Below are 22,569 nucleotides of genomic sequence, written 5' to 3'. Positions count from 1 at the left end.
GCATTACTTGATGCCTGAATTCTCCCCTCCGGAGACTGACCTCTCCAGTATCAAATCTTCCACCCTACAGTCCTTTAAGCACCTCCCTTCCAACCTCAATTTGCCTTGTTTTCATTATTTGGTAAAATCACACTTAAAAAAATAAATATTTCTGCAATAAAACCAGAAGATAAAACTCAAATTAATGTGCTCTGCAGAGCTGCACAGAAGTGAAGATGGTGCCCGTGAGTGACCCCTCTCTGTCCTCCACACTCACGTGTATCTGGTTCCTGGGGAGTCTGAGTGGGAAGCTCTCTCCCCTACGTGCCCCCATGAAGAAATGTTAGAACTTACGGAAGGAGGAGCTGGCAAAGTTGTCAAGTGCCAAGTAGCTAATCCTTCCTGAAATGAAGGTAGGTTTACTCTGTTTCTCCTAAAGGAAGAGAATGTCCAAGAAATGAAACGTTGCCTGACCAGGCGGTGGTACAGTGGCTAGAGCATTGGACTGGGATGCGGAAGGTCCCAGGTTCGAGACCCCGAGGTCGCCAGCTTGAGCGCGGGCTCATCTGGTTTGAGCAAAAGCTCACCAGCTCCGACCCAAGGTCGCTGGCTCGAGCAAGGGGTTACTCAGTCTGCTGAAGGCCCGTGATCAAGGCACATATGAGAAAGTAATCAATAAACAACTAAGGTGTCACAACACGCAACGAAGAACAAATGATTGATGCTTCTCATCTCTCTGTTCCTGTCTATCTGTCCCTGTCTATCCCTCTCTCTGACTCTCTGTCTCTGTAAAAAAATAAATTAAAAAAAAAAAAAGAACCGTTTAAAAAGCCGCTAAAGATACAACTGACCCCAGCATTGGGTTCCTCTGAGTGCTGACGAAGTGGGGCGGGGAGAGAATCAGCTAGCAGCATTCAGAAGCAGTCCTGGGTTACAGCCTGACAAGGTCTCTCCCCCATTCAGGAAGAGGCTGCTTCTCCACGTTGGGAGGGAGGTGGGGAAGCATGGCTTAGAAATCCACGGAGGTCTCCTTTCCGGGCTGCATGCTGTTCATCTCCACAATGGGGCCTTTCTCGACTCTGTCAGCCCCCTGTGCCTGCCCTTCAAAGCTCCGTGTAATTTCCTCAAAAGTCCTGCCACGGGTCTCTGGGACTTTGAAGAAGGTGAACAGCAGGAAGGTCACAAGGAAAACGGTGAAGATAATAAAAACGTAGGCTCCTATGTAGTTCTACAAAAATAAACAGAAAAAGGAGTGTTGATTTAAAAATCTGGTCACTGACAAACCCAGTTTCCCTCACATCTGTATTTCCAATAGACTTTAAGCCATAAACCGTTTATAGTTAATGAGTCAGGTTTCTGCACAGGTGTGTTTATGATTCCTTCGCTAACTTCCTGTATTATTCAGCAATTTTGTCACTCCTTTTTCCATTTATTAAAGTTAGCTGTTTCTTCCAAATACCTATTGAGTATTTTAGGATTTTTGATTATCACTGTTCAAATCTAGGTTTATTATGAGGACTCACAGAAATAGGAAATGCCTTGCAGGTGTCCACTGCGAGTCCCTTTATCCAAATCAGCTCCAGGTCATTTTATAAGAGGACCCATGTCCTTCAATAACATCCTATGCTTTGTAAGCCTGTAAGATCATGACGCCAAAATGCTAATTCAAATGATAGCTTTTGAGTATTGGTTTGAAATCCTTTGAGGCTTGACTTATTACTATCATTCTTTTTCTAGGTAGAACTGTGCCTTTATCTTTTCAAACCAATGGTCTTTTAAAAGTTCCCTGCTTTATACTCCTGCTTCAATCTTTTGTCATTAGAAATGAAGGTTGGGGGGGGTGGTTTAAAGCCCTTGAGATAGAATTCTTCCCGGTGTCAGTAACCATATGGTAAACATGGCGTAAGTGGGCTGATTTCAAGATGGGCTCGGTGAATTCTGCTTTAGTTCACTTACTTCAATTAAGGGGAAGAGCAGTCCAACCAAAAAGTTGGAGGTCCAGTTGGAGCAACCAGCCACTGCCATTGCAGCTGGGCGGGGCCCCTGGCTGAAGAGTTCGGCCACAATAAACCAGGGAATGGGGCCTGGGCCAATTTCAAAGAAGGCCACGAAGACCAAGATAGCCCCAATGCAGATAAAGCTCATCCAGTTATACGAACTCTACAGAAGAAGGAATAGAGGAAAAGTCATTATTAAATAGAGCATGCCTTTGGCAGGATCCAGCTTCCAAAAGACAAGTACTGACTGATACCAAAAAGCTTCTCCTGTCCTGTGGTATAATGGAGTTACTGGATTTAGAGTAAAAAATTTGGGGTTTTGAATCCTAGCTTTGTGATCACACATAGATCATTTTTACGGAAATCATTTCATCAATTGCAAAATGGAAATAATTGCCTCAAAATTATTTTTTTAAGTTGTTATTTACTGATTTGAGAGAGAGAGAGAGAGAAACATCTATTTGTTGTTCCACTTATTCATACATTCATTGGTTGATTCTTGTTGTATGTGTCCTGACCGGGGATCAAACCCACAACACTTTGGCATATAAGGACAACAGTCTAACCAACTGAGCTATCAGGCCAGGGTCAAAATTATTTTAAGAATTAAATTGCAGCGGTAGAGCGTCGGCCTGGCGTGCGGGGGGACCCGGGTTCGATTCCCGGCAAGGGCACATAGAAGAAGCGCCCATTTGCTTCTCCACCCCCGCCTCCCCACTCCTTCCTCTCTGTCTCTCTCTTCCCCTCCCGCAGCCAAGGTTCCATTGGAGCAAAGATGGCCCGGACGCTGGGGATGGCTCCTTGGCCTCTGCCCCAGGCGCTAGAGTGGCTCTGGTCACGGCAGAGCGACGCCCCAGAGGGGCAGAGCATCGCCCCCTGGTGGGCAGAGCATCGCCCCTGGTGGGCGTGCCAGGTGGATCCCGGTCGGGCGCATGCGGGAGTCTGTCTGACTGTCTCTCCCCGTTTCCAGCTTCAGAAAAATACAAAAAAAAAAAAAAAGAATTAAATTGTATAGCCTGACTAGGCGGTGGCGCAGTGGATAGAGCATCGGACTGGGACACGGAGGACATGGGTTCGAGACCCCGAGGTCACCAGCTTGAGTGCAGGCTTATCTGGTTTGAGCAAAAATCTCACCAGCTTGAGCCTAAGGTCGCTGGCTCGAGCAAGGAGTCACTCAGTCTGCTGTAGCCCCCTGGTCAAGGAACATATGAGAAAGCAATCAAGGGACAACTAAGGAACCGCAACAAAGAATTGATGTTTCTCATCTCTCTCCCTTCCTGTCTGTCTGTCCCTATCTGTCCCTCTCTCTGAATTTCTTTGTTTCTGCCACAAAAAAAACGAAGAATTAAATTATATAATGTATTTTATAAGCTGTATGTTATATAAATGTAAAGATTACAGCAATTTAATCATCTCTCTTTGGTGAACTACTTTTTTTGTTGTTTTAATTTTTATTCACTTTAGAGAGAGAGAGAAAGAGAGAGAAACATTCATCTGTTCTTGTATGTATCTTGGCCGGGGATCAAACTGGCAACCTCTGTGCTTCAGGATGATAGTCTCATCAACTAAGCTATCTGGCCAGGGCAAGAACTACTTTTTCTTAAAACTCTGGGCATACTGCTTATCCCAAATTTGGCTCTATCAGTTTGCAGCCTCAACTATTCACCTCTGTCACAGAATCAAACTGTAACCTCTCCTACCCCTCTCCCTGTAGTTTACTCAAAGAGCACTCATCTTTAATATCAAGGAAACAGCCATGGGGGAGGTACAAAAAGCCAATCGTAAATCATAAGTAGAGTCCTTCTTCCCATTCTTTCCACTAGAAACAGCTAAAAGGAAAAATATAACAAGACATTTCTGCTTTCCTTTTCATGAAAACACTGTGTGAGCTACCGGAATCTGCGTTAACAATCGCAGGGTACTTGCTATAGTCACACTCCCCTTTTTATCTTACGCAATCCCTCCTATAACCTCCCTATTTCCCATCCATTCCGTATTTGTTTGAAAAAAGTGAAGACTATTTACACCCATTATTCAACAGCTCTTTTCCCCTCAAAGAGGAACTGAACAACAACAATGGCTTTAAATAATGGTAGGGAGGTGGAAGTACATACAACCCATCTTTGAACATGGGTAGCAAGAAGTCCTCTGCCCCCTAACCCCTGTCCCCACAAAATGATCAAACCATCCAACTTACAGACACTACAGTGAAGACGGTATTAACCACACCAACACCAATGGTGGCATAGACGGGCTTCTCGACACCTGCATCTTTAAAGATTCCTGTTGAGTAATAGAACACCCGGGAGGAAACAAAAGAAGATGCAACTTTAAAGTAGCACTTGTGCATGGCAGCTGAAAAATAGGACCAACTTACTATTTCGAGTATGAGATGTGTTTTGCAAAACACTTAGCTACAAAATAATTTAATTATATAAAAGATTGATGAGAAACCATCAGGGCATAAATCAGTATTTAAAGAGGTGGGACAAGGGTATTCTTCATAACCAAATATTTTATTGACAATGGATAGGAGGTATAGGAATATCCTCTCTTCTCACACTAAGACTCAAAAGCAGAAAGCTGATATTTGCATAGAATTTAAGGGCTACCTGCCAATTACTAGCTTCCGGTCTTGTGCCACTGGCTCTCAATTGTCATTGTTTCCATTCTAGACGGAAAAAATGCATAGAATAAGATCACATCAGTCTCAAGTTGCCAGTGTGCTTTTGGACCTCCTTTCCTGACTGTTTCCCAGGACTTTACACTGATTTTATTTATGTATTTGTTTATTTACTTATACACTGATTTTATAATGTAAAGTCCCAGAGAAAAGCCAAGGCATAGAAATTCTTGGCTATCTACTTTGGGTTGTATGACTTACTTATTACTGATGATATCATATGAGCCACAATAGATCAGAATTAAAGAGGGCTGGAAATTAAAGAAAAGAGTGGTCCAAAAAAATTGTGTTGCCCTATTTATTGAAAAGTTTAGAAGAGGACAAATGTCAACCATCTGTCCCAAGACTAAGGGTGACAAAATTTTTATTTTAATTTATTTTTGTAGTTTTCCACATGGAAAACATATACTATCAATATCATTTTAAGAAATAAAACCAGCTTGACCAGGTGGTGGCACAGTGGATAGAGCATTGGACTGGGATGCAGAGGACCCAGGTTCGAAACCCCAAGGTTGCCAACTTGAGCATGGGCTCATCAGTTTGAGCGTGGGGTCACTGGCTTGAATATGGGATCATAGACATGACCCCATGGTCACTGGCTTGAGCCCAAAAGTAGCAGGCTTGAAGCCCAAGATCACTGGCTTGATCAAGGGGTCATTCGCTCAGCTGGAACCCCCAGGTCAAAGCACATAAGAGGAAACAATCAATGAACAACTAAGGAGCCTCAACAAATAATTGATGCTTCTCATCTCTTTCCCTTTCTGTCTGTCTGTTCCTGTCTGTCCCTTTCTCACTAAAAAAAAAAAAAAAAAAAAAAAAAAAAAAGATATATGGAGGGAGAGAGAATGAAAAAGAAAAAATTCTAAAATTCATGTGGAACCACAAGAGACCCTGAAAAACAAAGCAATTTTGAGAGAGAAGAACAAAGCTGGAGTCATCACACTTCTTGATGTTGAGCTATATTACAAAGCTATAGCATTCAAAACAGTATGGTGCTGGCATAAATACATGGGCCAGATATGACACCAGAGCACAAGCAACAAAAGCAATGTTCTTACCACATACACAAAAATGTTACTCTATGAGGTGGTAGACGTGCTTACTAACCTTATTATGGTAACCATTTCATAATATATACATATTCGATATCATTATGTTGTACATCTTAAACTAATATAATGTTATTTTTCAATCATATCTCAATAAAGCTGGGGGGAGGGGAAACCTGAAATATGCTTCATCTGTTAATATTTATATTAATTTAGTCCAAAACTTTCATAGCAAGTATATTTTCTGATCTAACTACTAGCTGTGTTGAGTTAGAATCAGGAAACCTCTCTGTTTGCTCTCAGTATGAATCAAACTGCTTTGAAAATAAGCATGAGCACTCCCTGAGGTCCCCATGAATGTGGTTTGCCCATAACATTGGCATAAGATAGAAACATGACAGAAGCTTGATTTGGACAAGTCTTGCCTCTACTTTTCCCATCACTCTGTTTCTGTTTTCTAGATCTGGGGACTCACTCAGCTCCAGTAACACCACCTCCTCTGTGGAAGGCTAACTGCACCTACCCTAGGAGTGTTTACTTCCCTTCACCACTGTCAGTCAGATTGGCTCACGAATTATTTTTATCTCTTCTGGTCCATTTTAAAATCCATTCAATGTAGTTATCAGCCTGGTAATCTGTCTGGATTTGGTGGGGGAAATGTTTAGGATTTAATAATCTCCAAAATGTAGGCTGCAGAAAACCTATTTCAGGCACATCATGTGGCACAGACAAATAAGAGAGCCGTGTTAATGGGGAGTCTGTAACAAGTTAGCTCACTTAGCTTTGTTCTGGGTATCGGAATCCCTATGTGCGGGCTTTAGCCTAGATAGACATAATTTATTACCTGGAAGGGTTCTTGCATGTGGACCTTTCTTGTACATCATAAAGAAGACAGGGGCTCTAACCATGATATTCAGAGTCCTCACCTCCACTGGGCTCCTGCAACTTGGAAAACAATAAAATTTCCCAAGCCCAATAGAAAACTGCCTTCTCAAGTCAGAGGCTCCCAGGAAGATGGATGCTCAGAGGAGAGGAAGCTGTCAGAGGTAAAGCTTGTATCAAGGAGGATGCAAGAGGGAGCACAAAGCCTGGAGGAAGGGAGGGAAGCAATGGAGGTGACGGACAATCAAAAGTAGTTTAACAAGAAGAAAGAACATATCACCAGGGACCCGAGCAGCATGTGTGCACTTCGAGGAGAGACTACGTCATGGAATGGGGGGTGGCAGGAATTGCCCCATGGAAGGACGAGGCTCTAGGTAAGAGAGGACCCCAGAAGAATGCTTGGGAAGGATCCTGGTTATTTGGAGTGACCCAGAGAGAGCCCAGAAGGAGCTGCTTATTACTATTGCAGGGTTACAAAATATATAGAAGTATACCATTTTTAAAGATATTTTGTATCTTTAAATTTTTCTTACTCTGTTATTACATAGCTGTGTACAACCATATGTGTTTTGTTCGAGGTGAGGGGGAGTATTCTCCAGGTAAAGGGGAAGAGGGAAAAGTCAAGTCCAATGAGCAGTAGCAGAAAAGTACATAAAGTGATGGTAGAGCTGGACAAAGGAGGATTAGAGGACATAGCAGACAAGAAGGGAAGAGGCCAGCTAAGACTGTCTACTTGTACTTGCAAGACTCCACCACACACATTTCACAGTCCTGTAGATGGGTGAGCCCTGTATTAGCCTTCGATGATGGTGAGCCCAGGCTTAGTAGATTGTTTGAGAGTGCCTGCCCCTACAGGTTCCCAGAGTTTCCTAAAAGAACTGTGGACCAAGAGCACTAGAGTAAGTAAGAAGCTATTCTTAGCATATGGCAGCCCTTGTGGCCCAAAGAATGGGGAGAAAAAGGGTAAGTAAAACTATTAGACAAAGCCACCATGAGTTATGGCTCTGAGCCCCAGAGGTGTGCAGGACTTCTAGACAAGGCTGGAGTCGTCACCTAGGATGTAGGTAGCCCTGTGACCACCACTGGTGCAGAGTCACTCTTCACCTCCCTTTCAGATCACAGCCCCTGGGGTGGGGGGGAGCTTCTCTGATTGAATTCTGTAGATAACAGTTCCCCACCGGGCAGCTTCCGGCCAGAGGGAATTTGTGTCCTTAAGGAACAGGCTGCTGACCTTCAACACATCTGCCTCCTCAAGGACTTCCTGGCCCCCTTTCTCGCTGTGGGTGAGTGTCTCTCCCAGGAGGGTGCCCCTGCCTCCAGCCTCGGCCCCTGGCCTCTGCCTAAAGAAGCTGGAGCCTGGGCCTGACTCCAGCCCTGTGCCAACCGGACCTGCTGGACCAGCAGCTCTCAGCGGTTGTGAGCAGGACAAATAAGACTACAAAAGTGGGGATCCCAGGCATGTTTGCTTAGGGGAGAGAGGGGGAAGAGAAGCTCAAGTTCACGGGTCCCAAACTCCATCTCTAAGAGGCAGCCTGGTAACATAGATGAGTGGCAAGGTCAGGAGGGAGAGGTATGGCCAATTAAAAAGGCAACGGCCATACCTTACAAGGAGCCATCTTACTATTTACTGTTCTGTAAAAATAGTACAAAAGAGTCCAGGGCCAGGGCTCTCCCACCCTTGATCTCTGAGGGCCAGCGTGGTTTTGGAGTTTTTCCTCTTAAGTTGTGGTGGGTGAGCTATTCCCATGTCAGACAGTAGGTGGTGCTCAACCCAGGAAAATTGGAAAAAGGAACAGGAGAATTACTCAACTCATTTCCAGTAACTGCTCCCTCCTCCCCCTCAGCAACCTCCCCAGCCCCACCTCTTGTTCCCTGGCCTCAGCCAAGTCCTCTGGAAGGTCCCAGATGTCCTGTTCCATATGCCTGGTCTCAGAGACGCCGAATTATCTCTGGGGAAGCCCCCACTCCACAAGCTGCCCAGGCAAGATGTGAGTGTGTCCTTGGAGAGGACTGGAGGAGAGGAAAAGGGTGGGGAGAAAAGAAGGTGGGGCCCAGGGGCATATGTACACACACACACACACACACACACACACACACACACAGCCACTTAATGCAGAGGAGAATTAGAAGTGCCCATGGCTTCTAGCAGCCTTCCCTGGGGGTGGTCAGGCACAATGCTCTGAGCCAGGAAACTAACATATTTGGTTGTTCCTCATTTGTATCACCACCATGTCTCCCTCAGATCCTAGGGTGGGTTTGGGATCTGCTGAAACAGAAGGTAGCCCCTCACTTTATATGACATTCTTCAGGGAGATAAGCAATGATGGAAGACACACTGTGGAGCTCAGGCTGACGAGGAGGCTCATGGAATTGGGGCAGAGAGGGGCACTAAGGAAGCAGGCAGAGGTGGCTGCCACCGTTGTTCATGCCTTTGCCAGGTCTCTCAGTCCCTTGGCATCACCTGCCCCCACTCCTTATGACTCCACAGGTCTCAGGCCACAGCTGTGTGGACTCAGTATGTCCTCTCTCACCTGCAGGTGGTGGTTACTCCTCTGGGGAGTCCTCCAGGCTTGGCCCACGCAGGGCTCTGTGCTCTTGGCCCAGCAGCTCCCCCAGCAGCTGACATCCCCAGGGTACCCAGAGCCATACCTCAAAGGCCAGGAGAGCACCACTGTCATCGAGGCTCCGGAAGGCTTTGCTGTGAAGCTCATCTTCCAGGACTTCGATGTGGAGCCGTCCCAGGACTGTGAGCAGGACTCTGTCACAGTGAGTTGGGGTCCTGGAGGGACTCTGGGGAGGGAGCCGCCTGGCCTGGAGCCCAGGGCAGTGGGAGGTGGCGGTGCCCTGAATCTCAGAGGATGGATAAAGAACCCAAGTCAGGGGCACAGGCTGGCTTATCTGGCAGACAAGGGTCTGCCCAAGTGTACAGCCTCAACCAGCAGCCCAGTCTCTGGCTGTGCTACGATCTTGTCCCCAAAGGGACACACAAATACTGCCAGCCCCTAGGGTAAAGAGCAGGGACTCACATCAGTCATTAAGCACACACAATCATGCTTTCCACTGAATACCTGCACTGTCTGGGCAGGAATCTGAGCAGGAATAACAAAAGATTTGGTGAGTGAGTTTAGAGGAGCTATAGCAAAAGTTCTTATGATAAGGACACTTTAAAAACACTATTTTCTGTTATCTTTTGGTTTAAATTTTATTTATATCAAAATAATACATGCACATAGTTTAAAAAAAAATCAAAGTATGGCCTTGGACTGTTGGATCAGTGGATAGAGCATTGACCCAGCATATGAACATCCTGGGTTTGATTCCCAGTCAGGGCACACATGAACAGTTATCATCTGCTTTTCTTCCCCTCCCTCTCCCCCTTCTCTTCCTCTTCTGCTCCCGCAGCCAGTGGCCTAGTTGGTTCAAGCATCGGCCCAGGCGCTGAGGATAGCTCAGTTGATTCCAGCATCAGATCAGACAGGGGTTGCTGGGTGAACCCTGGTCGAGACACATGCGGGAGTCTGTCTCACTATCTCCCCGCCTCTCACATTAAAAAATAAATAAAAGGCCTGACCTGTGGTGGTGCAGTGGATAAAGCATCGACCTGGAAATGCTGAGGTCGCCGGTTCGAAACCCTGGGCTTGCCTGGTCAAGGCACATATGGGAGTTGATGCTTCCAGCTCCTCCCCCCTGTCTCTCTCTTCTCTCTCTCTGTCTCTCTCTCTCCCTCTCTCTCCTCTCTAAAATGAATAAATAAAATAAAAATTAAAAAAAAAGATCAGTCATATTAAATCAACTCTTTAAAAATAAATAAATAAATAAATAAATAAAAATAATAGAAAAAAGAAAAAAAGAAAGAAAGAAAAAATCAGACTACTAGAAGGCTTATAATAAAACACAGCTGGCCTGACCTGTGCTATGGATCAAGTGTTGACCTGAACGCTGAGGTCACCAGTTCAAAACCCTGGTCTTGCCTGGTCAAGGCACATGTGGGAGTTGATGCTTCCTGCTCCTCCCCTCTTCTCTCTCTCTCTCTCTCTGTCTCTCTTCTCTAAAATGAATAAATAAAAATAATTTAAAAATAAAAATAAAAACCAGCTGTCTCCAACCTACTCCTCAACCCCCATTTTACTCTCCTGGGGCAATTAGTAACAATTCATGTAGCTGTTTCATCTGGTATGTATTTTCATATATCAATAACATGCTTATTCTGGTTTTGTTTGTTTTTTACATATTACCCATTAACTTTCAACTATAGAAGATAGGACTAGATTTATAGCAGACCTTCACCATCCAGGGGTCGTCAAACTTTTTATAAAAACCGCCCACTTTTGCAGTGCTGGTCGACCTGGTCCCTACCGCCCACTAGTGGGCGTTCCAGCTTTCATGATGGGCCAATCGTGGTGCTGTTTGGTTGCACAGTAGGGACCAGGTTGACCAGCACTGCAAAAGTGGGCAGTTTTTATAAAAAGTTTGACGACCCCTGCCGGGAGGCTTGAGTACCGAGCTATTTTTAGCACATGAGGCTGATGGGCTCCAACAGAGCTATCCTCAGTGCCCAGGGCCCCGCTCAACCAATGGACCTATTGGCTGCAGGAGGGGAAGAGGGAGAGAGGGGAGAGGGGAGAAGCAGATGGTCACTTCTCCTGTGTGCTCTGACCAGGAATCAAACCAGGATGTCTATATGCCAGGCCAGCACTCTATCCACTGAGCCACTGGCCAGAGTCTATACTATCATTAAATCTATAGTCATTATTTACATTATTATGACTTTTAAATATTTATGTCTGAGCATATGATGTACAATAATTATGGTTTCCTTTTTATCCAACTTTTGATTTTCCAGGAGTTGGTAATTACATGGAGTTCTTTAGAGCTCTTTGTTTTTGTTCTAATCTTTGGTTTGCTTAGTTCTCTGTAACAAATCTCCCCAAACTCTTAGCCAGGAAAGTAACTCTCCTCTCAACACATCCAAGTGCAAATCTCAATCTCTGATTCCTCCTTTTTATTGGTGACGTCCCACCTGGCGATCTCTTGATGGTTTCTTTCTTCAGGCTGAATTCTTTGCTCTCTGAGCCTCCACAATTTCTGGGCTCCCTCATGCTGGAGACTCCCTTCACTTGTCCTGTGTTGGAACTGAATCCCATCATCACTCTTGTTCCAGGTTTACTCCCTCACTTTTGGAGGAGACTTTCTCCCCCAGAAAAGGTACATGGGAGTCTATTTTAAAGGATCTTAAAACCCTACTTGTCTCTGTTCTGCCCTCACATTTGATGGACTGTTTATCCAGGTTGCATTCTAGGTTGGAAGTCATGTTCCCTGAATTTTGATGGCATTCTCTTCTAGCTCTAGTGTTGTTAAGTTTGATAGCATTGTGACTCCTGATCCTTTCTCTCTCTCTCTCTCTCTCTCTCTCTCTCTCTCTCTCTCTCGAGCTTTTGGAATATTTTCTTTATTACCTGTATACTGAGCTTTCATTATGATGTGCCTTGATATGGGTTCCTTTTTTTTCTTATTTTCTTCTTGATGTGGGTTCCTTTTTATTCATCGTACAGGATTCATTTAATCTAGAGACTCTTTTATTATTTTTATTTATTGATTTTAGAGAGAGAGGAAGGGAGAGAGAGAAAAAAAAACACTGATTTGTTGTTCCACTTATTTATGCATTCATTAGTTGATTCTTGTACGTACCCTGACAGGGGATCAAACCCACAATCTTGGAGTATCAGGATGACACTCTAACCAACTTAGTTTCCCGGCCAAGGCTCTAGAGCAGGGGTCGGGAGCCTATGGCTCGTGAGCCAGATGTGGCTCTTTTGATGGCTGCATCTGGCTTGCAGACAAATCTTTAATAAAAAATAATAATAACGTTAAAAATATAAAACATTCTCATGTATTACAATCCATTCATTTCCTACCACTCATGTTCATGGTTGCGGGTGGCTGGAGCCAATCACAGCTGTCCTGTGGGACAACACCAAATTTTTATTGGATAATGCATAAGGTACACAGGTCATTGTATGGCTCTCACGGAATTACATTTTAAAATATGTGGTGTTCATGGCTCTCTCAGCCAAAAAGTTTCCTGACCCCTGATCTAGAGACTCTTTTAATGTATTCCTTCAACTCTAGGAATGTTTAGGTATTTTTTTAATTACTTCCAGACATCTACTCTCTTTATTTTCTCTTCCTGAAACTCCAATAATTTAGTTTTTATATGTTCTGAACTGGGTCTCTAGTTTTATTACTCATTTTGTTGTGTTTTCCATCTCTTTGTCTTTTTGTTCCTCTTTCTGGGAGAGTTCCTCTTTTTAAATACCAACTTTCGCCAACTTTAATGGTTTCTTTTTCTGTTGACATTTTTTCAGGTCTAAAGGCTCATTCCTGTTTTCTAAATGTGCCTTTTTATAGAATATTGTTCTTGTTTTATAGACAAAACTCTTTCCCCTGTAATGGGATTATTTTTAAATGTTTATTCTGTTTCCTGTATTATCTCTACTTCGTCCAAGTTCTTTTTTACTCTTCATTTGTTTTGGTTTCTGCTTTTTATGTTAGAGACTCTCCTACAATATGAAACCTTGGCTATCCATTCATATATAAGAATGAAGTACTAGAATGATATTGGATGCTCTGTGTAGGTAGCTAAAATTTGTGAAATGGCAAGTTTGAAAATAGGGTTATCAACAAGGTGACTAAGAGGTGCTGTGGGGGCCTTCCCAAATGTCAGTATGCAGAAGTATTTTCTCGGCAGACAGCCAACCTCAGAGAAGATCCTCTGGTCTCCAGAGCCAAGTTGCCAGCCTTCTGGTAAACTGGTAGAGGCTCTCACAGATATGTAGAGGCACCTAATCCCTCCGTTTTCAATTCTGGCCTCACTTCCTCTGTCAAGTGTCCCAAGGGATCCCAAGTCCAGGGTCTCTGGCTCATGCTGAGGTCTCCTGCCAGGGTGAGCCAGAGGAGTTGCCTGGACGCACTGGGTGGGCAAAGCGATGTAGGATTCTGAGGTCTCCCTACATAGGCTTCTATATATTAACCCCTCCCTCATCCCCTTCCTCAGGAGTTCCTGGTTATCCTAATTTCCATGATAAGAACCGGCTTCCTTTATGCTGACTTCTGCCTCTGGAGAGTCAGGTTGCCCCTTTCCATCTCCATTCCACCTTCTAAGACGTACTGACACCTCTCATCTGCTGTCATCTTTTCTCACGGTCCTGTCCTTGATCATTTATACCTTTTTATCCTTTTTCCTTTCATATTAGTGGGACTTGAGATGAGAGAAAAGATAAAGGCATGTGTTTATTGCTTCAGATTTAACCAGAAGCCACAACTATACTTTATTCAATTTAGCCTATGTCTGTTGAGTACCTACCATGATCCCTGTTCTCCCTAGTCATAGACAATTTTAGACCCAGTCTGACTCTTGTCATTGAGGAAGGTCAAGCTCAGGAATAAGATTCTTTCCTCCTCTCTGTTGCCAGGGTAAGTTAAACACACACACACACACACACACACACACACACACAACTAAATGCAGATTTCAACACACAGTAGTCTAATTCATGTTTTTACTTGTCCATGTCCTCAACCAGACGAAATCCAAGCTTGCCATATGTGTAGGACACACAACAGAATGGATTTTTGAATGATCAGGTATCTAGGATCATCTTCCTCACTGCTCCTCATGCACGTGCTGGAAAGCTGCCATAGAATGTGACATCCTGACTGCAAGAGGCCTCACAGACCATTTTACAGGAGAGGAAACTAAGATCTGGGTGGTTAAGCAACTGCCTATGGCACACAGAGAGATCGGAGCAACGTTTGGAATTCAACATGGGTCTTAGGATTCATGGTCGTGTGTTCATTCTCCTTTGCTAGTTAGACTCCTAAGTGATTCTATTTGGCGACAACTCACGAGGAAGGTAAAAAGAAAGCTAGAGAGTTTGACAGCCAAGTAGATCAGCAAAGGACAGTTTCAGAGAACAAAAATCTCCGTCCCCAAGAGGTAGGCTTCTTAAATATGGGGCTTAAATTTATTAATGTTTTAAAGGAAAGAACAGACTGGGAGAAAGGCATTTGGAGTGACTGAGAAATTGTCTTCATGTCAGCTTTTACACAGTTACTGTGAGCACAGTGAGATGGGCTGGACGGCCCCTTAGAGCAGTGGTCCCCAACCCCGGGCTGTGGACCGGTACCGGGCCGTGGACCATTTGGTACCGGTCGCAGAGAAAGAATAAATAACTTACATTATTTCCGTTTTATTTATATTTAAGTCTGAACGATGTTTTATTTTTAAAAAATGACCAGATTCCCTCTGTTACATCCGTCTAAGACTCACTCTTGACGCTTGTCTCGGTCACGTGATACATTTATCCATCCCACCCTAAAGGCCGGTCTGTGAAAATATTTTCTGACATTAAACCGGTCTGTGGCCCAAAAAAAGGTTGGGGACCACTGCCTTAAAGGAACCTGAGACTTTGGGAGGATGAGTGAATGAAGAGCTAGCAAGACCCCAAGAAGTAGGTCGATGTGAAAATCAGAAATAAAATGAAAAAATAGAATAAAATAAAACGAGCCCTGGCCAGATAGCTCAGTTGGTTAGAGCATCGTCCTGAAGCACAGAGGTCACCGGTTTGATCTCCGGATGGAGCACATACAGGAACAGGTTGATGTTCCCGTCTCTCTCTTTCTCTCTTCCTTTCTTGATAAAATCAGTAAATAGAAATTTTAAAAATAAAATAAAGTAAAACAAACAGAGCAGTGATCTGTGTACCCAGAATAGAAATTAAACATGAAACATGAGCCAGGAAACTCCTTCCAAGGTGTCCTTCCTTGGGTTGGGGAACCCACAGAAAGGAATTTGAGCAGAGGAGGCAGTCAGAAGGGGTTTGACAGAGAGACAGCCAGCTTAAAGGACATACAAGTTAAGCGACAATAGCCAGCGTGTCCATACTGTGTACATTTGTGTCCTTAGATTCCTACACCTTGTGGGGACATTATTTACAGCTCACGGGGTAAGAGGAGGGACACTCGAAAAGAAGGAGAACAGCAAAGGCCAGGAACCCCAGCCAAGTCTTTGCAGAGGGTCTTATTGCATCTTAGATGTTGACTCACAGAAAGTTACTCAGAGAAGTGGAAGGTGCTGGGGCTGAAGGAAGCGGATGGGAGGGACTTAATGTCTGTATCTTCATCAATTCAAAGCTATGGCACCATGTCGAGCATCAGGGATTCAGTGGTCAGCAAAATATATGTATTTCTTGCCTTCTTGGAGCTTACAATCCAGTGGACTATTAGGGAACCCTAGAGTTCCCAAGGAAGTTTTTTTTTATTGATTTATTTTTTAATTACAATTGACATATCGTATTATATTAGTTTCAGGTGTACAACATATTGACTTAATATTTATATACCTTACAAAGTGATTACCACAATAAGACTAGTAACCATCTGCCACCAAACATAGTTATTATGATATGATATTGATTGTTTTCCCAAGGAGCTTCTTTTTTTTTTTTTTTACAGAGACAGAGAGAGAGAAGGATAGACAGAGTTTTTCGTTGCGTGTTGCGACGCCTTAGTTGTTCATTGATTACTTTCTCATATGTGCTTTGACCGTGGGGCTACAGCAGACCAAGTAACCCCTTGCTTGAGCCAGCGACCTTGGGTCCAAGCTGGTAAGCTTTGCTCAAACCGCGCTCAAGCTGGCGACCTCAGCGTCTCGAACCTGGGTCCTCTGCATCCCAGTCCGACGCTCTATCCACTGCACCACCACCTGGTCAGGCCCAAGGAGCTTCTTGAAAGAAGGTAAATGTGGTGGGCTTTCTGAGATCATTATAGTAAGCTATAGGAATACGCAGGTTATCTGGTCATGCCTGGAATAAACTTGGGAATCAGTACTGGAACAGGAAGCTACTTGAGCAAGTTAACATGGATACAGCTTAGGCCCTGCGGCACGCAAACCTGCTAGATAGGGAGTCCAGGCCCAGGGCTGGACCCTGTGACCACCTGTGGTGGAGATTCACCCCACACCTGCCTGTCCCCGCCCCTCCTATTTCAGATCACAGCCAATGGGATAGATCCAAGCCGGTTCTGCGGTCAGCAGGGCTCTCAGCTGGGCAACCCACCGGGTCAGAGGGAGTTTGTGTCCTCGGGGAACAGTTTGCAGCTGACTTTTCATGCACCCACCTCCTCTGAGGTCAGGACAACTGGTCTCCACACGGGCTTCCTGGCCCTTTACCAGGCTGTAAGTAAGTGTCCATCCTGGGAGTACACTCTCTGCCCGTAACCATGGCCCCCGGTATCATGAAGCAACAAGCAGAAGGTGGAGTGCTGGGGGCTCAGGGACACCTGAGCCCACCTCTTCCTTGCCCCCTCCCAGCCCCTGCTGGCAAGCTGGCAAGTTGAAGGACAGCTATTGGTCAGCTCCAGCAGTTGTTTCTATGCTGATTTACTGGCCCAGGGCTTGCAGATCACCTCGTTTTTCAAGAGAAACAAAACACAGATTTTAAGTGAAATTCCAGATTTTCAAATGGTAACTCAGAATTTTTTGAAAGATAATATATATGATAAAAATTTCAAAAACAGTATGGTAAAAAGTAAGTCTTCTTCTGAGCTCTGGTCCTTACTTAGTCCTTGGCCACCTTGTCCAGAAACAGCTCGTTCTCCATTTCCAAGTATTCTTCCAAAGACATGCCATGCCATTCAAATATAATTGTGTATGTGTGTGTGTGGTGTGTGGGTTGCATAATATTCATAATGTTTTAAATTTGGCATTTTTCACTCAATGATATATCTTAAAGATCATTCCATATACATGTGACTAACATTACCTAATTCTTCCTAATGACCATATAATATTCCTTTGATTGATGTGTTATAATGTATTTAATCAGTCCTCCACTGATAGATATTTTGCTGCCACTAACTGTACTGCTATGTATATCTTGTATATGCATCTTGGAGCACACATACGAGGGTAAATTCTTAGAAATAAAAGTTCTAGCGTGACCTGTGGTGGCGCAGTGGATAAAGCATCGACCTGGAACACTGAGGTCACCAGTTCAAATCCCTGGGCTTGCCCGGTCAAGGCACTAATGAGAAGCAACTCTTACTACGAGTTCATGCTTCTGCCCCACCCCAGCACACACACACACACCCTTTCTCTCTCTCTCTTCCCTCTAAAAATCAATAAATAAAATCTTTTAAAAAGAGAAAGAAAGAAAGGAAAGTCCTAGGTGGAAAAAAATTGTAATTTTATTTTGATATTGCTAAATTTACTTCCAAAGAGGTTTTGCTAATTTACACTCCCACTGGTCATGTCTGAAAATGCCTGTTTCCCCATATCCTACTTATCACTGTTATTTTCAAACTTTTTTTTATCATTGACAATCTGATCGGTGAAAAATAGATCAAATATTTTTATTTTAAAAATTAAAAAAGAAAGAAAGACACCACTGTGCAGGTCCAACTAAATATGGCCATGAGCCAGAATCGGTCCCTGGTTCCTGAGTTGTCAGTTGGCAATTATGTTCTAGGTACTAATGGCCCTTTTTTCCCTATAGGTGTGAGCCATAGTCAACCAGTATGTGAGGTTAGCGGTAGTTCTGAGGCCACATACACACCTGGAGACAACTCCTCCATGATCCAGAACCACTGCCAGGAGCCCTACTATCAGCTGGTGCCAGCAGGTGAGTCCCCACCTGCTGGGGAACTGGCTTCCCTCCTCCTTACTCCCACCTGCATCCCCTGCTCTTTCAGCCCCACCTCCCAACTCTGATCCTGTTTCTTTGCCTCCCCTCATTTCACTCCTCAGGGACACTCACCAGCACGGCCCGGGGCCCCAGGAAGGAGACACAGGACAGGGACGAGGCTCCTCACTGTGCGCCTGGTGAGTGTGACCTGCCAGTGCTGTGGCGGTGGCCACTCTCCACACCAGACCCAGCGGGACGTGGGCCTGTGGAACAGGATATGGTGGTTAAAGGGAAGGCTTGGAATAAAGGAGGAGATAAAGGCAGAAAGGGAGGAAGAAGAAGGGACCCAAGAAGGCCCAGAAAGAAAGAGGCAAGGCGCTTGTCCCTTATTCTTCAAAGATCAAGGGATAACCGAGGAAACACAAGTGTGAAGGAAGTTAATCAGATGGGGAAGTGAAAAAGACAGAGATGAAGAACTGAAAGAAGAGAAAACCCTCTTCTGGGTATGATGTGCTTTAAGGATCCACAGACAGGCTCTCTGTCCCCAAAATCTCTCCCTACCTAGATGCCACAGGGCCAAAAAAGTACACCCCTTTTTTTTTTAGTTTTTTTACTGAGATAAAATTTCCATAACATAAAAGTCACCATTTAAAGTGTACAGTTTAGTAAATTTTAGTGTATTTACAATGCTGTGTAACCATTACCACTAACTCCAAAACATGCCCATCGTTTCAAAAAAAAAACACCTGGGGCCTCCAACTCTCTCCTCCCAACTCCCCAGGAAACCATTAATCTGCTTTCTGTCTCTATGGATTTGCCTATTCTGAACATTTCATATCAATGGACTCATACTATGTGACCTTTGTGTCTGGCTTCTTTAATTTAGCACCATTTCTGCCAGGTCCATCCACATTGTAGCATGTGTCAGTATCTCATTCCTTTCATGATGGAACAGAATTCCACTGTGTGATACATCACACTTTGTTTAGCCATTCATCAGTTGATGGACATTGGGGTGTTTCCACTTTCTGCCTTTTCTAGGCAATGCTGCTATAAGCATTCATGTACAAGTTCCTATTTGAACATATGTTTTCCATTCTCTTGAATATATACCTAGGATTAGAATTGTGGGGTTCTATCATAACTCTATGTTTAACTTTTTGAGGGATTGTCAATCTGTTTTCCATAATGGTCACACCTGTTTTCTTTTTATTTAGAAAACTAAATTTAACAGGATGACATTGATCAATAAGTGCACACAGATTTCAGGCAAACATCACTACATCATTTGAATAGTCAATTATGTTGTATATCCATCACCCAAAGCCGAATCATTTTCGCACCATTTTAAATTCCCATCAGTTGTATATGAGGATTTAAGTCTACCGTTTGTTTGTTTGTTTTTTCTTTACAGGGACAGAGCGAGAGAGGGGGGGGATAGATAGGGACAGACAGACAGGAACTGAGAGAGATGAGAAGCATCAATCATCAATTTTTCATTGCAACACCTTAGTTGTTAATTGATTGCTTTCTCATATGTGCCTTGACTGTGGGGCTACAGCAGACAGAATAACCCCTTGCTCAAGCCAGCGACCTTGGGTCTAAGCTGGTGAGCATTTTTTATTTTGCTCAAGCCAGATGAGCCCGCGCTCAAGCTGGCGACCTCAGGGTCTTGAACCTGGGTTCTCGGCATCCCAGTCCAACGCTCTATCCACTGCGCCACCGCCTGGTCAGGCAAGTCTACCATTTTTTAAAGTTTTTGTTTTTGAGTCAAAGCATTGCCTTTCCAACTCAATCTGAATAAATGACTCAGACTTTACTCCTACCCACAGACTGCTCTAGGGGAACCCTGAAGCAGTGCTTTGAGTGAGTCAGAGGACAAGTACATAGTAGTGGGAGATGTTAGAAATGAAGAAATGACGAAGAAATGACACAGAAAACGGAGGCAAGAGGCACTGAGGGCAAATTCTGTTTGCTGCATGAGTGTGCTCAGGGCGGTCTCACCAAGGGGCTAAACAAGTGGCTTAAAATGGCTAAGGAGGCAGGAGGAAGAGCACGTCACAGAAGTAGGTCTTTAATAAATGCAGCTTGATGCATGCTGATTTCTCTCCTCCCCTTCCTCTCTCCCAGTCTGTGGACAGCCAGTGACCCCCATCGCCCAGAACCAGGAGGCCCAGGCTTCTTCCAAAGCTAAGTTGGGCAACTTCCCCTGGCAAGCCTTCACCAGTATCTACGGCCGCGGGGGTGGGGCTCTGCTGGGCAACAGGTGGATCCTCACTGCCGCCCACACCCTCTATCCCAAGGACAGCATCTTTTCCTGGAAGAGGAGGAGGGTGGATGTGTTCCTGGGCCACACAGACATAGACGAGCTGATGAAACTGGGAAGCCACCCCGTACGCCGTGTGGTTGTGCACCCAGACTATCGCCAGAACGAGTCCTACAACTTCAACGGGGACATTGCCCTCCTGGAACTCCAGCGCAGTGTCCCCCTCGGCCCCCACCTCCTGCCGGTCTGTCTGCCCAACAACGAGACCCTCTACCGCAGCGGCCTGACGGGCTATGTCAGTGGGTTTGGCGTGGAGATGGGCTGGTTAACTACTGAGTTGAAATACTCAAGGCTGCCGGTCGCCCCGAGAGAGGCCTGTGAGGCCTGGCTTCGAAAGAAACAGAGGACTGATGTGTTTTCTGACAACATGTTCTGTGTTGGGGATGAGACGCGGCAGCAGAATGTCTGCCAGGGAGACAGTGGTGGCGTCTATGTAGTATGGGATGATCGTTCCCATCACTGGGTGGCCACGGGCATTGTATCCTGGGGCATTGGGTGCGGCAAAGGGTATGGCTTCTACACCAAAGTGCTCAACTACGTGGACTGGATCAAGGGAGTGATGGATGGGAAGGACTGACCCTGGACACACTGAGCAATGGCCCCAGCACTGTGAAGACCCCAGAGAAGACACGATTGAAAGAAAAGACTGAGCGCCGCGGGTGGGCCGGGGGTTGGACAGGCAATCCTTATTCGAACCACTGGGAGAGAGAGAGCCCCTCCTCTGCCCGAGGCTGACCCACCACAGATAGGCAGAGCGTCCTCCAGCCCCTCCTCCTCACCCTCCACTCTCCTGTGAGTTTGCGCTATGCCCCAGGAAGCCTAGTACATCCCAGTGAGTTTCATCGTCTGCTGACTCTGCTTCATCTGCCTCTCCTGGGAGACAGCCAGCCACCCTCTCATCCCCCCGTTCCAGTCGTGTACGGGGGAACTGGTCCTAATTGCTATTCATCTCTGAAAGATTCCAAAGCCTGTTTAGTTGACTTTCAAGTACTATCCAAACTGTGAGCTGCCCCACCTACCACAACCCCTCACTGCAATTACAGTGCAGCTACGTTTTTGTTACCTGTTCTGTACACCAGGCAGAACAGATGTTATTTCATTGACTCCTCACACCAAATCTGCAAAGGATGTGTTATGAACCACGTCTTGTTGCTGTTTAACCACACTGATTAAGAGAGAAAGAGAGTGGGAGAAGCAGCAACTCGTTGCTCCACTTAGTTGTTCCATTTTTTTAGTTGTGTACTCATTGATTTTTTTCTCATACATGCCCTGATCAGGGATCGAACCCACAACCTTGCTGAACTAGGATGGTACTTTATCCACTGAGCCATCTAGCTAGGGCACGACCCACATTTTAAATGAGGAAACTGGAGCTCAGAGTGATAAAGTGACTTGCCCGGATGGTACACCTGATCCGGGACTGCAAAGGCATGTGCTCTTCAGTGTCCCTTGACACCTCTCAGGGTCCTCAAGACCTGCTGTATTGCTCACTTCCCCTTCCCAGTCCTCACATCCCTACAGATTCGGTTCCCTGGGAATCCCTGCTTCAGTGAGGGTGACGACACCTGGCTCACACTTTCCTGGGCCTCATCTCCTACAGACACCCATCCCCTGACCCCAGCCCTGGCTGGAAGCTCCTACAGACACCCTCAGCGCTGCTGGACACCCTGAGCTGTGCTCCACCTGAGATGACCAACTCTTAATTTTTAGTGAGGACATGAGGTGAGTTAGAGTAAAAGGTGCAGATAAAATACACTTGTTCAAATAGAACTAGAAAATAGAGAAGAGAGCAAATTTGCTAGTACAGTATTGAAAATCAAGTTAGCTATATGGTTAAAGGTTAAATTTTCTTTGAAAAATAGGGTTCAAAGGTGTACATACATGTGGCTATTTCTACTGTATTTTGTAAATCTGTACATAGCACAAAAGACTATTAAAAATACTCTAAAATACTCATCAGAGGTTGTTTCAA

The 22,569-nt window shown here is 44.9% G+C and overlaps 2 protein-coding genes across 3 annotated transcripts; one reads left to right on the top strand and one right to left on the bottom strand.

Annotated features, from left to right (window-relative positions):
- Positions 1-876: 876 nt before the first annotated feature.
- Positions 877-4,326, bottom strand: LOC136388392 (solute carrier family 2, facilitated glucose transporter member 3-like). Its single transcript, XM_066360272.1, has 3 exons — positions 4,174-4,326; positions 1,936-2,139; positions 877-1,207 (listed from the first exon to the last, which is right to left on the bottom strand). The coding sequence occupies exons 1-3, from the start codon at positions 4,324-4,326 to the stop codon at positions 989-991; spliced, it is 576 nt and encodes a 191-aa protein (XP_066216369.1). The 3' UTR covers positions 877-988.
- Positions 4,327-8,444: 4,118 nt separating this feature from the next.
- Positions 8,445-22,569, top strand: C1RL (complement C1r subcomponent like). 2 transcript variants are annotated; one of them, XM_066358219.1, is made up of 6 exons: positions 8,445-8,578; positions 9,128-9,356; positions 16,639-16,828; positions 18,143-18,268; positions 18,394-18,468; positions 20,402-22,567. In XM_066358219.1, exons 1-6 carry the CDS (start codon positions 8,496-8,498, stop codon positions 21,172-21,174), a joined length of 1,476 nt encoding a protein of 491 aa, XP_066214316.1. In that variant the 5' UTR covers positions 8,445-8,495; the 3' UTR covers positions 21,175-22,567. The 2 variants fall into 2 exon arrangements, with proteins under 2 accessions (XP_066214316.1, XP_066214315.1); XM_066358218.1 differs by having other exon boundaries at positions 8,478-8,634; positions 20,402-22,569.

The sequence above is a fragment of the Saccopteryx leptura genome, chromosome 1, assembly GCF_036850995.1.
Source record: "Saccopteryx leptura isolate mSacLep1 chromosome 1, mSacLep1_pri_phased_curated, whole genome shotgun sequence".
Classification (NCBI taxonomy): domain Eukaryota; kingdom Metazoa; phylum Chordata; class Mammalia; order Chiroptera; family Emballonuridae; genus Saccopteryx; species Saccopteryx leptura.
The sequence above is the reverse complement of the archived record's forward strand: the minus strand, read 5'-3'. Positions and strand labels throughout refer to the sequence as shown.

Coding starts and splice junctions, on each gene's coding strand:
- LOC136388392 (XM_066360272.1), bottom strand. CDS start 4,326: ATGCACAAGTGCTACTTTAAAGTTGCATCTTCTTTTGTTTCCTCCCGG. Junction 2,140..4,173: donor CCGTCTTCACTGTAGTGTCT/GTAAGTTGGATG, acceptor CTTCTTCTGTAG/AGTTCGTATAACTGGATGAG. Junction 1,208..1,935: donor TGCTCTTCCCCTTAATTGAA/GTAAGTGAACTA, acceptor TTATTTTTGTAG/AACTACATAGGAGCCTACGT.
- C1RL (XM_066358218.1), top strand. CDS start 8,510: ATGCCTGGTCTCAGAGACGCCGAATTATCTCTGGGGAAGCCCCCACTC. Junction 9,357..16,638: donor GTGAGCAGGACTCTGTCACA/GTGAGTTGGGGT, acceptor CTCCTATTTCAG/ATCACAGCCAATGGGATAGA. Junction 18,269..18,393: donor CTATCAGCTGGTGCCAGCAG/GTGAGTCCCCAC, acceptor TTCACTCCTCAG/GGACACTCACCAGCACGGCC.